Source organism: Salminus brasiliensis, chromosome 3 (genome assembly GCF_030463535.1).
Source record: "Salminus brasiliensis chromosome 3, fSalBra1.hap2, whole genome shotgun sequence".
Taxonomy (NCBI): Eukaryota; Metazoa; Chordata; class Actinopteri; order Characiformes; family Bryconidae; genus Salminus; species Salminus brasiliensis.
In genome coordinates, this window is record NC_132880.1 from 8,355,044 (window position 1) to 8,373,137 (window position 18,094).

At 42.6% G+C, this 18,094-nt stretch overlaps 1 protein-coding gene across 5 annotated transcripts in view; it reads right to left on the reverse strand.

Annotated features, from left to right (window-relative positions):
- Positions 1 to 349: 349 nt before the first annotated feature.
- Positions 350 to 18,094, reverse strand: part of znf516 (zinc finger protein 516) — a 66,061-nt gene continuing 48,316 nt past the window's right edge. For 4 of the 5 annotated variants that reach the window (XM_072675357.1, XM_072675354.1, XM_072675355.1 and 1 more), the window contains exons 3-5: positions 14,029 to 15,273; positions 10,501 to 10,605; positions 350 to 2,729 (exon numbers count right to left, since the gene is read on the reverse strand). In XM_072675357.1, the coding sequence (XP_072531458.1) occupies positions 2,533 to 2,729; positions 10,501 to 10,605; positions 14,029 to 15,273 (1,547 nt within the window). In that variant the 3' untranslated portion in view covers positions 350 to 2,532. Of the gene's footprint in view, positions 2,730 to 4,205; positions 4,270 to 10,500; positions 10,606 to 14,028; positions 15,274 to 18,094 lie in introns of all 5 variants that reach the window. The other variant, XM_072675358.1, reaches the window with a different exon arrangement.

Sequence of the window (18,094 nt, forward strand, 5' to 3'; positions counted from 1 at the left end):
TGGACGTGTTGTCCCTTCTGAACGTTTCACTTAAGAGAAACAGTGTGATTATCTGGAGTTACTGGAACGTAATCTGTCAGTGTGAACCAGTCTGGCTATTCTCACTTGACTTCAGAACTGATGCTCACTGGGTGCGTTTTCTTTATTGCACCATTTTTAATAAACTCCGATATGCTGAAAATCCCAGAAGGTCAGCAGTTCTAGAAATACTCAAACCAGCCTGTCCGAAAGCAAAAATCTAGCCATGCTCGAAATTAGTGAGTTCACATTTCACCCCATTCTGGTGGCTGATTTTATTTTTCTAAACCTTTAATTTTTTTAATTAAAAAAAAAATAAACTCTGCTACAGTTGAAATATCAGAGGTAAACTTTATTTCGGGAGGTTTAAAACTTAAACAGCGGACAGTGTGTATGAGATGAAATTCATCCAAGGATGGTAACTGACAGTTCTGTGTAATTCTGTTGAATTCTGAAAAGAAATCTGGAGAACAAAACCAAATAAAACTCATACCACAAAAAATCCATACATTCAACTAACTCTACTCAAAAGCACAAAATTAATATAACATAAAAGAGAAAACAATGTTCTATTGTATTTTTTCTTTTAAATCAATCCTTCAACTGATACTAGTTCACTCCTTAAATGAGTTTTAGTATTCCTACGTTTTAGTCTGGCAAATAAACAATGGTCTTGGTTCGTTATTATTATTATTTTTTTTTTACAGGTTTTGAGATAATTTTGGGATGTCTCTTAGATTAACTGTGTCCCACTCTACATCCAACAATGCCTACAGGTTTCGGGAAACCGATGGAGGGCGCACACTATCAGGAATTTCGTCTTTCCGGGTTAAGAACAACCTACTGTGCAGTGTTGCAACCAGGATTCGGGTTTACTTTTAAGGACCACTTAAATAGTGTGGGACCAGAAAAACAAAACAAAAAAAAACATTAGTTCTTACTCTAGGATTCAACATATATTTAATGAAATCAGGAAATTTTAAACCTAAGATAAATGCTCGTTATCGACTGCCGTAAATATATATACGAATGTATTCAAACGTACACAACTGTGTAGAACTAGATAGGTAAATACCTAATTACATTACCCAACATTCATAGAAATATATGGCCATGAGCTTCTTTGCTTTAAGTATTCAACCTCTAAAAATATGGCATTCTAAAGCTTTGTTAAGAGTCCTTATAAAACACGCTACCTCTTAATCTATAGATCTGAATGGAGTCAATAAGCTAAGCATCTCTAATGCAATAATTTAAAGGTGATTCTTAACTGAGAAATCCCAGCTCTGTACATTTATAGCCAAAGTCCTTTAGCAATAACTTGAATATTCAAAAGAAACTCCACCATGGCTTTAAGTCCTAATGTGCCATCAACTTAAATGAGATATTTTTTTTATTCTTTTTGTGGTTTTTGAGGTTTTGGGATACAATACTTAGAAGTAACAGATTTCAAGAAAATAAAAATTAGAGAAAAAACATAAAAACGTCAACTACGCTACATCAAAATCCAAACTGAAAATGCAATATTTTATATTTCCTGACTTTGTTCGTAAGACACCACCACAAAATAGGACAGATCTGCATATCTGCTTTGACCTAATAATAGATTTAGCTTCAGAAACACAGCTAAACGTCTCGAGACGGTCCCCGAGAAGTCTAAGACTAGGGTTAATTAGCTTGAAAAAAAAAAAAAACAACAAAAAAAAAAAACTGGCCCTTCGTTTTTCACGGGACACTGCCCTCGCTGGACTTAGAAACCTTGACATGAAAATTCCTGCCTCTTTTTTTTTTTACATACTGGAGATTGTACACATACCGTAGTCCCTGAACTCATAATACAGAATGTTGTGACATATTACGCTGATAATGCCAAGCGTCTGCCCGAACAAATTCCCTGCATATTATTCCTTACCAGTGCCAAAACCAAATGGCTGCTGGAAAAAAAATGAATGCAGACTTTGGAACTGTATCTAACTGAAGTCCTGAGGAGTAGAACATGGAACACAACACACACACACACACACACACACACACACTCAAACACACAAACACAAGCATACACACAAGCACACAAGCTAAGGCTACCAGTTTCAACTGTCACCCCAGGCATTCGGCAGCAGCATTTCAAGTGTGTAGGGAATCCACCGGCGTTCCTGGGTTTCGGACACAGCTGAGTGACGTGCAGCGCAGACGTTGTCTTCCTCTCAAGTTTGAAGTGAGTTCAGGGTGGGAGCATGTTCTGAACATGTAAATATGCCGTTGCTGTTACGTCTGCAAGGTGGCGGCTTGCCTCATCTGCTTCGGGTGGACCCTCAGGCTGTTGTCCGGGAAAGGTTCAGACTTCAAAACACAGGAAGTAGAACTAAAAAAAACTGAACAAACCTAGGCAACGCTTAAGCGTTGTACGTTCTAAGGAAAGCCGTGTCGTTAAGCAACGCATGTCTTTGAAGAGCTATCTAACAGAGCTTTGGGAGGACACATTCATGAGTAGAGCAGGAGCCTCCTCAGGAGGTCTTAGGAGATCGTTTCTTGGTGGGACGTTCCGGGGCTGGAGGGGTGCTCGGGGTTGTCGGATGGGCCGTGGCGGAGCCTCCTGTCAGGGTACTGGGTGTTGTCAAAGGTGAGCCGGTGCACGGTCTGGACATGGGTCTTCAGGTTGCCTTTCTGGGAGGCGCTGTAGGGACAGTACTGACACCGGAACGGTCTCTCACCTGGAACAAGACACAATGCAAGGGCAGGCCGAGGTCAGCGGGGGGAGAGACACAGTGAGGGAGAGGGAGAGATTGAAGGTGGCTGGTGAGCTGGTTGTCAAAGTGATACTTTTCTTTTTTTGTGTGCGATTGTGGAGAAAACAGAGGCAGGTTGGGAGCGCGGGGAGAGAAGGGGAGGGGAGGTGGAGGGGATGGGATAGGAGGGGCCGTAGCCATGATTGATGGGCTGATGACATGCCATATGGAGACGGTTGACTGTTCCCCCTGAGGGGACGTCAGCCTTTTGTTTTCTGTTTCTGTCAGCTGCTCGTAGAAACACACGAAAACCCACCGACACAAGTAGCGCTGCCTATCTTCTTCCCCTGAGCCGCGGAACGTCATACCGACGGCGGATGTCGAAAGTCTGGGCGCGTGAAGTTTGTAGAGAGAGAAAGAGAGTGAGAGAGAGAGACAGAAAGAGAAAGAGAGAGAGAGAGAGAGACACTAAGGCGAACTTGACAGGCGAACCATACACGTGCCATCTAAGCGTTCTCCCTTACGCCAGTCTCTCTCTCTCTCTCTCTCTCTCACTCTCTCTGCCTCCCTCTCTCTTTCCCGGAGCCTCGGCACAGGTATAATTGTCCGGGTCCCACTTTCGCTGTTTAATTAGACTGATGTACAGCGTCGCCCTCGCGCAATCGCATAAAAATATCCCCCCACACCTGAGCAAAACAAATGAGTCTGCCATTCAATTGCTCCATATTATTATTTTTGAAAAATGAATGAATTATCCACGAGGAAATAATTGTCATTCCGAGAGGCTGGAAAAGGGGGGCATTATCATAAATCACGTCTCGTAAAAAAAAGGGGGAAAAAAAACACGAGACAGACACTATTAATCAAGACTATCTGAGGCTGAGTCTCACTAGCAGCATGATAAGGTCTGAGCCAGAGTGAGCACTTCTCCCAGGGCAGCCGCCCCAGCTCCCCGGGGGAAAATAAAGTGAAATCCCGTCCAAAACACAACCCACTTAATTACATTAAAGGTTATTGTCAGTACATTGTGCCGAGGCTAGGATACATATTTAATCTGACCTTTCCTCTCTGCCTGATTTCGCCCCGGCCGTACCATGCAACACATGCAAAGGGGGTGATTCATTAAAGAAGGCCCCCTCGCTGCGGCAGGGGCACGTCTCTGATTGTTAAGGCCGACGCAGTCCATTTGTCCTCCCGATTGTTCACAGAGCGCTGTTTGGCACGTACGAACTAAAAACCTGCTTAGTTTATATTTATATATTAATTAAGTTCGCTGGGCATAGTTGTGATCATGGCGAGCTCGGGTGATGACCCCACTTACATCACTGCATAACACAGTGGACAAAGATGGTACGAATGAATGAGACCTGTCCAGATGAAAGCACATATGCACATATATGCCTACACACACACATTTAGCCACACACTTCCCAAAACAATCAAACGAAAAATGCAACATACTTGTTAGGGGACTTCTGTAGAGGTTGGACTCCAGTTCCCAGGAGTCCATTGGACTCTAATAACGCTGTGGGAATAAGGCGGCCAGTTAAGAACACAAACATAGAAGAACTAAGTCAGTTGTAAAACTTCCAAAAAAAATTAGACACTTTCACCTAGGCATGTACAGTAATTTGGTGAGTTACTGTGATTTTACCTGTGATTTTAATCCAGTATGAATCTGCAATGTCAATTTCTTTTTTTCAGAAATTTCACCAATTTCCTCCCTAATCAATCCATTGCCAAATCCATCTGAACCGCCACTCTGCTAACGCCAGAGCTAACTGCCAGGTTTGATGCCAATGTTGGCTAGCATCAAACTGAATGATGGGGGAGAGGGAAGGCCATCCTACCCACCCAGAAAGAGCAAGGCTAATTACACTCACTTGGACTCTTAGCCACAGATGACTGCAGACTGCAGTAGACTCTAAGTAATGATGAGTAATATATTTTTGAGGTATCTATAGCCACTCTGCTGTTCGTTGGTTTGGGGTCAACTTTAGGGAAATATCTCCAAAATGGAGCAGTGGAACTGTGTTCTCTGGAATGATGGCGATGCTCCATGCAATACAGGGATGAGATGGGGTGGTGATCATCCATCATCCTGACCTGACTAGCGCTTCTGTCACTAAATGCAGTCAAATCCTCACAGTAATGCTCCAGAATCTGGCAGAAAGACCTAACTGGACAGTAGAGACAGCTACTCCAACAAAAGCAGGATAGGCTCTTATTTTATACCTTGATTTTGGAAGAAACAATGAATAAGCAGGTGTCCCAATACTTATATATACTTATATATATACACTGTGGTATGCACAGTTTTGGGCACCCTGGTCAAAAAAACAACCACTAAATGCTACTGACCCAAAGCAAAACACGATCTTCATGAATGACATCCACCGTTCCTGTTAAACTCCACTTGTTATTTACATCATGAGCTGAGGAAACGTTCTAGCTGAAAATGATCAGGTCTCTACTTATAGCCTTATCCTGCTTTGTTGGCATCAATTACTTTAATGTTCAGAGAGCCAGACAGCTGCCTAATGCTATGCGCGGCTGATGAGGAGTCCTTACAAAGCTTAGTAATTTGCATCCCCTGGCCTTTCCTTAACAATGACTGTGAACAAGCCATATTCCTAACAAGCTAACTAAGGTCTGAGATATGTGAGTTATTGGAGAGCTCAAAGTTCTTGGGGTGCCCAAACTTTTGCATGGTGCTCCTTTCCTTTTTCACCCAAAGATTTTGCTAAAAATGTTGAAACTTTATGCCTTTCGGAACTGATTCATATCTGGGTTTATTTGAGGAAAGTTCGATTTTTGATTGACGTACTTTACCCTACTTTGACTTTACAGAATCCATCAGTTACGCCCCATACATTCAACATTACCAGACCTCCTCTGGTAAAATGAAACCAGCTCAATTAGCTCTAAGGAGTCAATGGTCAGACTGCATTTATATTAATAATCATTACTCGCAGGTTCAACACTATCAGTCTTCTAGTAGGCACCAGCAGAAAACATCATCAGATCTATGCCACTGCTGTGACGTTGTCTTAAGTGAACAGGGTAAGGGTTTAGAAGCAGGGATTCTACACGTAGCAGCCCTTTAAGACTGAGCGCGAGATTCATCCGACATTAGCCTCAGATTAGCATCAGCGGTTAGCGCGGCGGCGGCAGACAGTGAGCTGAAACTACCAATTTAGGCTGACATACAGAGTTAGTGCGTATGCTAATGGAGGCCTGGGGCCCCTGCCCCGTTTCATTTGGACGCTCACGCCGAAAGCGAGCGATCACTGATGACGTTGATTATAACTCCATGCGCGGAGAGAGAGCAGCCTCTCTTTCTGTATAATGCAGCGTTTGGCCTCTGTCACTGGGGGGATCGCGCCGGCCAAGCCCGAGCAACCTTCTCACGTTCTGAGGAAGAACTCCTTAGCCTGCCTGCTCAGCTAAGCGCCTCTTGAGTAACAGTGAAGAGGGGCCGTTTAGCCCAGGTAATTACTGATTGAGCATGACCTTGTTATTTTTTCATGAAAGATGCTGCTTCAGAGTGTATATGCATTTTATTTTACTTTTATTAAAATAAAAATAAATAAATTCAAGCAAAAAAAAAAAAACAACAACTATAAAATGAAAAAAAGGGGAAACATCCTGTTGGTAAAATAAATTTGAAGGGTTCATGCATTTCTGCATGATGTTATTATTTTTTTTAAAATACTTTTTATTTTTATTATTATTATTATTTTTTTTAGTACAATGTACTCCAGGGCTGGGGTCAGAGCAGGGTCAGCCAAACTGTGGCACCCCTGAAGCAAAGAATGTTCAGTGCCTTGAATAAGGGTCTAACGGTGGCAGCTTAGTGTACCTGGGTATCAAACCCACCATCTTATGATCAATAAGGTACTACCACTGCTTTTTAAGGGTAAAACACATGCTGTGCAGTTCTGATACTTTTGTTTTCTGCCATATGAAGTGATTTATGTAATGACCTCTTCTCCTGTTCTGACCGGCTACAGGTGTTTTGCACCTCATGCAAAAATCAGTCTGGACTGAAACTGTATAGAATGTCATATAGCTTGTAACTTTACTACAAATGGGTGTGGCTACCCAACTGTAGACTGAATGGGCTGACTGTATCTCCAAAAAACAGCACATTTACAAGAGAAGGAATTCTTTTTTTTTCCAATTTTCCAATTATTTTTAATAAAATATTCTTGAACATTTGAAGCATTTCTGTCGGCCCATTTATCATGAAATTCTGACACAATGTAAACAACACCTGCCAGATTCACATTACGCCAAAAATGTAAAATGGCAAAAACAGAGATACAAGGTTTTTGCAGGGCAGTGAAAATATGTAAATGTGGTGGGTTTTGTAACGTGAATATGGACTGTATAGACTGAGAATCTAAGCTTGTTTACTATTGTATTATAAAACATATATATGGGCTCTTTAATGCTGAGTGCACTGACTTAACGACATAACGAAATGCCCTCAAATCAAATGCAGCACTTTTTATGAGAAATGTGATGACATATTTAGTATGTTCCGTATCAGACAAGTCTTTCTATATTCGCTAGGCCCAAATATGAAAACTAATAAGAGTATGGAAACGATAAGCGGGTAGGCTTATGCAGTGCCGCCCCAGAACAATGACTTTCCTGTGTGGAAAACTGAAGACTGTAAACTAAAGTTAAGACACAGCAGATGGCGCAGAACTTTGGAACACTTGAGTCTATAAGACCATATGTATTTGAAGCCAAAATGATGTTCTTTTATTTTTTTCTTTATTCATTTCAAGCACAAGCCAACCCTTCGGAGCTCTTGGATGTGGTCATGTCTCTGAGCGTGGATTCTTGCATCCGGACTGCTGTCTACATGCCCTTAAGTCCCGTCCTTTAGTGTTTTTCTTATATTTATATATTTATAATATATATATATTATTTTTTTCAAGAGAGAACTGCTGCCGTGTCGTTCGGAGACTCTTGTTTTCTGCTAAGCTTAATGCCATTATCTCATTACTGACCTTCATGTGGCCTAATTGAAAACGTGTGCGTCCACCATGGGGACGGCTGAGCGTGGCTGGTTGGGCTGGGGCACGGTGACGGACTGTGACACGCTCTCAGTGCGCTTTTGACGGACATCATGTTGGACTGGTAACTGCTGAGCTCATTAGCATGCGCAAATACATCTCCATAAGTGACATCTGATTAATAATGTATACAATTTTTCACAGGTCAGAGTCACACACACAAATGTGTTTGTGGAGACAAAAGAAAAGAAAAAAAAAGAAAAGAAAAAAAGAACAGACTGCCTGGTCCAAGGACAGAGAGATCACTCACACATATATCCAAACACACACACACACATACACACACACAAAACACAAGCTGTTTGGACTGTGTGGGCCTGAGCTTTGCAATGTAGCTGAAACTAAAGGATACTGTCACTGTCATATCTCATAAACCTTTTCTCCAAAATCTCATTGTGTTTATACCGTTTGAAAGTGCCAGCTGTTTTAGTTGTTACACTGCATTGTTATATTGCATGTTATTGATAATGTGGTTACATTGTGTGTAATTGGATGGCATTGTTACATTGTGTGTAATTAGATGGTATTGTTACATTGTGTGTAATTGGATGACATTGTTACATTGTGTGTAATTAGATGACATTGTTACATTGTGTGTAATTGGATGGCATTGTTACATTGTGTGTAACTGGATGACATTGTTACATTGTGTGTAATTGGATGAAATTGTTACATTGTGTGTAATTGGATGACATTGTTACATTGTGTGTAATTAGATGACATTGTTACATTGTGTGTAATTAGATGACATTGTTACATTGTGTGTAATTGGATGACATTGTTACATTGTGTGTAATTGGATGGCATTGTTACATTGTGTGTAATTAGATGGTATTGTTACATTGTGTGTAATTGGATGAAATTGTTACATTGTGTGTAATTGGATGACATTGTTACATTGTGTGTAATTAGATGACATTGTTACATTGAGTGTAGTTAGATGACATTGTTACATTGTGTGTAATTAGATGACATTGTTACATTGTGTGTAAGATGACATTGTTACATTGAGTGTAATTAGATGACATTGTTACATTGTGTGTAATTAGATGACATTGTTACATTGTGTGTAATTAGATGACATTGTTACATTGTGTGTAATTGGATGACATTGTTACATTGTGTGTAATTACATGGCATTGTTACATTGTGTGTAATTGGATGACATTGTTACACTGTGTGTAATTGGATGGCATTGTCACATTGTGTGTAATTAGATGACATTGTTACATTGTGTGTAATTGGATGGCATTGTTACATTGTGTGTAATTGGATGACATTGTTACATTGTGTGTAATTACATGACATTGTTACATTGTGTGTAATTAGATGGCATTGTTACATTGTGTGTAATTAGATGACATTGTTACATTGTGTGTAATTAGATGACATTGTTACATTGTGTGTAATTAGATGGCATTGTTACATTGTGTGTAATTAGAGGACATTGGTACACACTGTATGGAACTGGAAGACGTATGTAACTGGTTGATGTTACATTGGGTGTAATTGGATGACGTTGTTACATTGAGTGTAATTGGATGATATTGTTACATTGGGTGTAACTGGATGACACTGTATGTAGCTGGATGCCATATGTAATTAGATGATGCTATGTTGTATGTAACTGGATTGTGTTGTTACATTGTATGTAATTGGATGACGTTATGTTGTATGTAATTGGGTGATGTTCCACTGTATGTAATTCGATGATGTTACGTTGTTTGTAATTAGATGATGTTATGTTGTATGTAATTAGATGAGATTCCACTGTATGTAATTGGTTGATGTTACATTGTATGTAATTGGATGAGGTTCCACTGTATGTAATTGGTTGATGTTACATTGTATGTAATTGGATGAGGTTCCACTGTATGTAATTGGTTGATGTTACATTGTATGTAATTAGGTGTTGTTCCACTGCATGTAATTGGTTGATGTTACGTTGTTTGTAATTAGATGATGTTACGTTGTATATAATTGGTTCATGTTACATGGTTTGCAATTGGATGATGTTATGTTGTATGTAATTGGATGATGTTATGTTGTATGCAATTGGATGATGTTCCACTGTATGTAATTGGTTGATGTTACATTGTATGTAATTGGATGACGTTATGTCGTATGTAATTGAATGACATTGTGACATTGTATTTAATTGGATGTTGTTATGTTGCATGTAATTGGATGACATCATAATCTGATGTGAAACAGAGTTAGAGAAGTCTAATTCACTTATTCAGTGAGAGTGTTTATGTGTTTCTCCTAAAGTTACTATTTTAACATTAAATATGTATTAGGAATGCTAATAACTTTCTGTGGAAGTCGATGTAAAACGTTTATTCCGAGTGGTTTTGAGGCATTTCTATTGGCCCATTCATCAAGTTTGACACACTGTAAAGATCATTCGCCAGTTTTTTTTCCTGTGCATTCAAATACCGGACGAGTGTACATTTTGGCTTACATTACCATAATATAGCATGACAGATTGGCCCATGTAAAAATAATTCATTATTGACTACATGTGGGCCAAAAATCTGCCTCCATAATAATATATATATTAGCTATGACAGTAACAATATCATTTTGACCTGATTGTCATGCTAGGCTGAAACCCACTGCACTGTGCACCCCTGTATTACTGCATGTCTGTATAAATATTTTACCTGTATGGGACCTCATGTGAGTGCGGTAATGGCTGGGCTGGCTAAAGTTCTTCCCGCACACTGGACACACGTACTCCCCCTGTTGTTGCCCTGACCTCACCATTCCTGCAACACACACACACACACACAACAAGAGAGGGTGAGAGAGAGGACGCAAAGTAAATTTGAAGGGAAAAACATGTATAAAAAACATATGAGAGAGAGAGAAATAGAGAGAGAGAGGCAAACATCATTAGTATGTCTAATGTGTCATTATGTGAGCTACCTTCAGGGCCTGGACGAGGAGCTGTCTGGCTGCATCACGCGGGCCCTCCTGACAGGCTGACGTGTACACAGCCCCACACGGTAGCATAAATTACCGCGAATTAAAAGCCTCGCCCTGTGATGTGCCCTCATCTGCGCTACCGTGTCACATGTGTCAGGTGTGCTACTCTCTCCCTCTCTCTCTCTCTCTCTCCCTCTCTCTCTCTCTCTCTCGCTCTCTATCTCCAGTCTCTCTCTCATTGCCTCTCCTTCACTCTCTCTCTCTCTATCCTCTTCTCTCTCGCTGAGCAGCTGGATGCTCTTTTCCTGCCTGTCGCTCTGGCTCTGTCAAGCCTCATCCGCTCGGGCGATTCGCTAGGACACCCGTGTGGCATTAGACGGGCCCGCCGAGGTAACGGGAACAGGAGTGGAGACTCAGAGAGGCCGGCCTTTTCGCTTCCCCCCTCAGGGCCCAAAAAAAGAGAGAGAAAGAGAGAGAGCAAGAGAGAGAGGGAGAGGGAAAGAGAGAAAGGAAGAGAAGGAGAGAGGTAGAGCGTGCAATGCGAGCCCAAATACTGTCCCCTTGGCTCCTGTCCGTCACCCGACGCCCGGTGGCCCTACCTGCCCTGACCCCGGCGGCCCCGCGTTGTCGTGGCGACGAGCCGTGACTGAGAGTGTTGGTGGCAGAGCGGGTAGCCGGGGCCAGTCTTAGGAGGAAAAAAAAACACACACAACACGAGTCACCGAGTTATTAGCATGCATGAGCTGCGCTAAACAGGAAGAGCGGCGGACGGCGCGGACAAAAGCCGAGCACCGTGTTGGAAAGGTCACTGTATTGTATGTGACTTAAAGGGCTAAAGTGGAGCCTGACGATATCGGGCCGGACAGCTGACAGAGACTTCCTCTGTCTCTCTGCGGTTCAACACCAGAGACCACGGCGGCAGCCCAACAGCGGCCCGGCAAATTGACTTCGAACAGGGGAGCAAGTGGAGTTGGGGGGTGGGGGGGGGGATAGGGGGGAGGTGGATGAGGAAAAAAAAAAAAAGAAAAAAGAAAATAGAGATTCAGTAATCACCATTTTTCAAAGCAGCTGGTGGCTTAATTTGACTCCTCTTGCTCTTTCACTCTCTCTCTCTCTCGCGCGCGCGCGAGCTCTCCCTCTCTATGCTACTTTGCATATTTGCAGCATCCAGGCACTGCGGGCCCTCAGAGATTGCCTGCCATGGCGTTGGAAGCATGTTGTTTAAAGCCAGAAATGCCTCTCAGCGATAGCTGTCTGAAATGTTTTTGCACACTTTGAGAGTTTGCATAAAGATGAAGACATTACTCAATAGTTCCATTAACCTTTCGTGTGCGCGCACGTGCGTGTGTGTGTGTGTGTGTGTGTGTGTGTGTGTAGCTGCATAGCTGTAGAAACTGTGTATGTGCGGAGCTCATGAGTTCATGTTGCATGGGAATACTTCCGCCTCATTTTTTAATTTGAGCTTGGTGGAAATAAATAATTGAGGGATGGTGTCCCGTCTCAACACTGTAAACCTGTAAATCTGTACCCACCCTGGATTAAACCAGTCACAAAACTGCTGTTTATCCGTGACAAGGATGAAAGGATAAAGCAGGGAATTTGACAAAACAATCCGTACATGAGTGACTCTTAGGATTTGATGCCCATTAGTTCCCTAAGACTTATAATAAGCTCCCCTGACACAAAAGACAGTCATCTTTCATGTTTAAGGTGGTAGTAACTTTAGGCACCTGCAGATGGCGCTGCACGAGGATGGTCGGGCTATAAATACATGTGTGGTGTGTGACAGGATTCATAGACTGAGAAGCGAAGTGTCTCGTTCGTTGTGTGGAAAATGGATCTCAAAGCAGGAGTGATTGCATTTGGATGTGCCAAAGGCCATAGTATCAAGTAAGTAGCTGAATTTGCAGGTGAATGCAAGCATATGGTCTTATGGGTCTACCAGCAGCGGCAACAATTCCACTCTACAGGAATGAATCATTCAGCTGTTTTGAACAACAGATCTTTTAGGGAATCAAGCAGATTCCCTTTGAACCAGTTTACCAGGAGGTATTGTTATCTATGGCTGGGTTACATGTTACCCATGTGTCACTGGGTGAAGATACTGAGACAAGCCATAATTTGACTTGAAGTGTAGTAAATGTGTTGGAAATCTTCAAGCTGCTTGATTCATCTATGCAAGGATCCGATGCCCTCTTTATGCAAATGCATGAAGCTGCACCTATTTGTGAACTGTGCATGGCATGAAGCTGCACCTATTTGTGAACTGTGCATGGACTGCAGTCATGATGATAAAGGTGCACGTATTTGTCACTGTACAGTGTGTCCGCTGCATTTAACCCATCTGGTGGTGAACACACACTCACACACACGTGTTAGGGGCAGTGAGTACACACACACACCCAGAGCGGTGGGCAGCCAACTCCAGCGCCCGGGGAGCAGGGCCTTGCTCAAGGGCCCAACAGTGGCAGCTTGCCGAGCCCGGGAATCGAACCCACAACCCTGTTATCGATATCCCGGCGCTCTAACCGCTGAGCCACCACTGCGGCATGTGCGGTTCTATGTATAATGTTGTCATATGTTTTACACTGATCACAGTTATAGTCCAATCACAAGCAGGCAGGTCTGCAGATAAGCAGACAATTATTGCTTCAAAGCCCAAAAGGAAGTCTCTAGATGTAGAAATGACCATATTGAGATTATATTTACACACTCTATATAGTTCTATATAGTTCTGAAAAGAGGTTTATGTCTCTTAATAATAGTAGAACCCATTTTGGTACTATATAGAACCATTTTAAAGGGTTTTTAGAAAAGAAAAGTATTTGGACACCTGCTTGTTTATTGTTTCTTTACTGTCCAGGAAAGGCTTTCTACTAGATTTTAGAGTATCGCTGTGAGGATTTAATTACATCCAGTGACAAGAGGTCAGGATCTTGGAAGCACACCACCCCACCTCACCCCAACTCCCCAACTCATTCCAAAAGTACTGGGTTGAACACCATCATTTCAGTGCACAGCTTAATACGCCTCTAGCCCATGTCTAGCATTAGGCATGGTGCCAATAGGTTCATGTTTAATTGGTCCAAAGAGTCCTATTCTATTGGCAATAATCAATAGAATAGAATAGAATTCGATGTCTTCAAGAATATATAAGAATATTATATTATATTATTTGCTATATCGACCATACCTGACCGAAACCCTACTCCACTTAGACATACCAATGGATTAGCAGCAGTATTCTGTATTCTCTCTCTTACCTGCTTGCTCCATCATGACGTTACTGAAGCCCCAGTGATGGTAAAGGGTGGCCAGGTCATGAGGGCTGCAGCTTTTCAAGAAACTGAAGATGTCCGTAAAAGCCTCCGGACTGTCAGACGTTTGCTGTCTCTTGGATTGGGAGTGAGAAGATGATCCAGCCAGGCCTAGTCTACCCCAAGGGTCATGTCCTGCAGGGGTCTGTGTGTCTTGTGCTTGAGGTTCAGATCGATTGGGGGTCTGCACAGCCTGGGATTTGGGACTCCTCTGCTCTGAGACATTGTGCTTGCTAGACAGCATGAAGCGCAGTCCCTCTTGGGGTAGCAAACTACTTTCCATCACCCTGTTTCCGGTCTTTGGACTTCCGGCCTTTCGGGGACTTGCTGTTGGTCTTGCTGTACTTGTAGAAGTAGCAATGTGTTGGTGGACCTCCATTTTGCTTTTGGTGCTCCTGACCTCATCTATCCGGGACTTGCTGGCCTTGTGTTTAGAGGTATGTGCCGATCCCCCGACCGGCCCAGCCTTGCTTTGTGAGTGGCTGGATTCACAAGTACTGTTTTGAGGCTTGAGTTTCTTTGTCCCTGTGGGCCCGGATTCGGGAGGGCTTGTGCGGAATGTGCGTGTCTGGGGCAGCGGAGGGCAGTCCTTGCCCTCCAGAAACGGAGGTGGTCCAGTGCGCCTCTTGAAATCAAGGATCGACTTGGGTGCCTTGAGGCCATTTTTGGGTGCCCACTTGGGGGCCAGCGTGGCGCTGTCAACTTTATGCGCAATCCTCTGGTGGATCCACAGAACCTCAGGGTACAGCGTAGCATGAGAACAGTATGGGCACTGGTGCCTGACCAGTCTTTTCTGCACTTCACCTTCTTTCGGGTTATCTACTTCCACAGAGAGATTCAACAGACAGGCATCGGCTTTCTCAGAAGTGACATCTTCATGTCCTTTGCTCTTCTCTGCCCCTCTCCCCTCGCTGTTCTTGGAGAGAGTAGTTGTGCTGCTTATTGCCGCCTTTTCCAGGTGGGTAGAGGTGGTGTAGGGCCAGTACGGCTGCTGCAGCAGGGCGTTCCTCAGCCTGGGGAAGCCTTCGTGGCTGGTGGAAGGACTGTTGCTTTGGCTAAACGTGCTGGTTAAGGCCTCACGCCTCTGACCCCAGTCCCTGATAGCTGCGTGTTGGACATGCATGTGGGTCGTCATGGCAGATGGGTCGGAGGTGATGAAGTCACAGTGGTCGCAGGTGTATGGCTTTATGTCTGCAGAAAAAATGCAGAAAAAACAGAGATGAGTATTTACAGATAAAAAAAATACTTAACAATACATACACTTCATACACTTTTAAAATAAAATAAAAATTTAAAATAAATATCCTAAAAAAGGATCATTGGGTGATGCCTTTTGTTTCCATAAAGAACCAAAGCCACCTGTGATTGTGAAAAACCTTTCAAAGGCTTAAGGAATCTTCTCTTGATTAGGAAAAGTTCTTTAAGGAAACAAAAGTGGTTAAAAGTGTCCTAAAGAACCTTGTGTAGCACCTGTTGTTTTAAAAGTAGCCCACCAGAGATCCCAGGTCCACTGGGTAATAGTTTGACTGAAACGCTGAGAACAACACTGGGAAGGTCAGCAATTTCCAGATAACTGCAGTTGAAATAAAACCTCAAGCTACTTCTGTTAAAATCACCCACCACCATGTCTAACAGTAGAGAAAACCCCTGAATGATCTTTTTTGCTTGAAACTGAATGACTTCAACTGAAATTTAATGACTTAAAGTGTCTTAAAGGATCTTGTGTAGCACCTGTAGTTTTAAAAGTAGCCCACCAGAGATGTCCACTGAGTAACAGTTTGACTGAAGCGCTGAGAACAACACTGGGAAGGTCAGCAATTTCCAGATAACTGCAGTTAAAACAAACTTCAAACTTCTGTTAAAATCACCCACCACCATGTTTAACAGTAGAGAAAACCCCTGAATGATCTTTTTTGCTTGAAACTGAATGACTTCAACTGAAATTTAATGTCGCAACAGTAGAGAAAGTGAGACGTTGCTTTTGTTCGTACTTCCATGAAAACTTCACAATAACAGGGTACACAGACCCTGTCTTCGGGTCATTTTTAACCATTTAGGACAAAAGGGGAATGCACAGAAAAAAATAACACTTCTGCACTAGAGACTTCACCAATCTAATGCTTTCATTATGTGGCCAGAAGGTGAGACAAGCCTTTGACCACAAGATGGCAGCACTTCACTGCGGAAAAAACATCTCCTCATGCACCGATGAGGCCTAAGAACTGAAAGCTGAATGCTGTGCTTCCCTTAAGATTGTATTGCCCTTGTTTTTCAGGCATTTGGGGATATTCTTTAGGTACTTTTCCTTTTAGACCCTGTGGTTTTATTTAGTTTGACAGCATTTCTTTGTTATTTCACAGAGAAAAAACATGTGGATTAGATATTTCTACATATTTAGATATAGTTATCAGATTTGTAACAAAATCTTAGGCCTCATTTCACATCAGACAGACAGTCACTTTATTACCTGCTGTTATATGTCACATATGTCCACCGGATACATACTTATTTAGATGCAAATTGCACACAAAAAAGCACTGTAAAGGCAACTATGCTGTAGTGTTGCATTCAAGCAGTCCCTTCAAGCATGTAAGCCACAGAACAGCGGTCGGTGTGAGAACAGTAGCTGCATCCTCCCACACATTCGGCTGGGAGCAGAACATAAGGAAGGCATAAGAGGGAGTAACTGAGCAGGGCCTGGGAACACAGTGTGGACCCACCTTCCCTCATCTGTCAGGGAGATGTTTGTTTACATTCGGGTTGTCTGTGAACCAGCGGTAGCCTTCTCTTACTCGCTCTCTCTCTCTCTTTCTCTCTCTCCGTGCCATCTGGTTTGTATTTGTGGCTTAGAGTGGCCACTGTACGCAGTTTTCTTTCAGCCTCCGAGGTGCTGCTGCTCAGCCAAATCGCAGTGGGAGGTCCTCTCAGAGAAACCATTCACAGGTCTAACCATTATGACCGTTCCCATGCATTAAACACCCCTCTGAAGACTGACCTCAAGCCCTGTGTTAAAGCCTGATTATGACGGGAAAGGACTTGAGCAAATTGAGTTACAGAGAAGGATCATTTGGTGAGCAGGCGTCTGGAAACGTATTCACCCCTAACTTTGTTTGTTGTTTTAACCCCAGACCCCAAAGGCCTATACTTCTGAACCACTTCAGGGGCATTTAGTGCTCAAAATATTTGTTTTTTTGAAATTCGGTGATTTCTTTTGTGTATTCTGGTCAGTTTGTATAGAAATGTGGTTTGATTTTGGAGCTCAGAAAGGCAGTGTTCAGATCAGGCTACTGGAGCTAAGCACTGGAAGCTGGCTGCATCTGAAAAGGCTCACTAAAACAGCCTTTCCCAGATTCTGGGATGAAAAAAAGGGAAGCAGGCACAGTTCAGGAAGTTATGGCAAAATACATGGATGTGTCTGGTGTGGAGTGGCTTTCAACACAAAAAGAAAAAAAGCAAAGATGAAAAAAAGGTTTGGTTATGATCACCACCCCACCTCATCATCTCCAACTCACCTCAAAAGTATTGGATAGGGCACCAACCATCATTCCAGAGAACACAGTTAGTTCCCCTGCTCCACAGCTCCATGATTGGGGGGCTTTATACCCCTCTAGCACTTGCCTGGCATTACCAGTCAAACCAACCAATCGGAGCAGGGCTCTTTTCTTCCTCAAAAGGGTTGTAAAACAGCATCTAAGCATTTTACACTCCAACCAAAGTCACATACGTACTATTTATACCTCAAATAACCACTAACATACCTAATAAACGCATTTCCTGAAACCTTTACATGCCCAAAAGCTTCTACACACTCCTTCTAATTAGTGAGTTGAGCTACTCTGCACCCATTGCTAACACACGTAACCGCCAATAAGGGGTGTAACGATAAAGTCTGTTAAATGCAAAACAGTAGGGTCTTGATAGGATTCACTGTTTGGTTTAGCAACAATACAGAGTACCTAAACATGTGTCTTGTGTTCATATTTTAAGTGTTAATTTTTTGAAATATTAAATC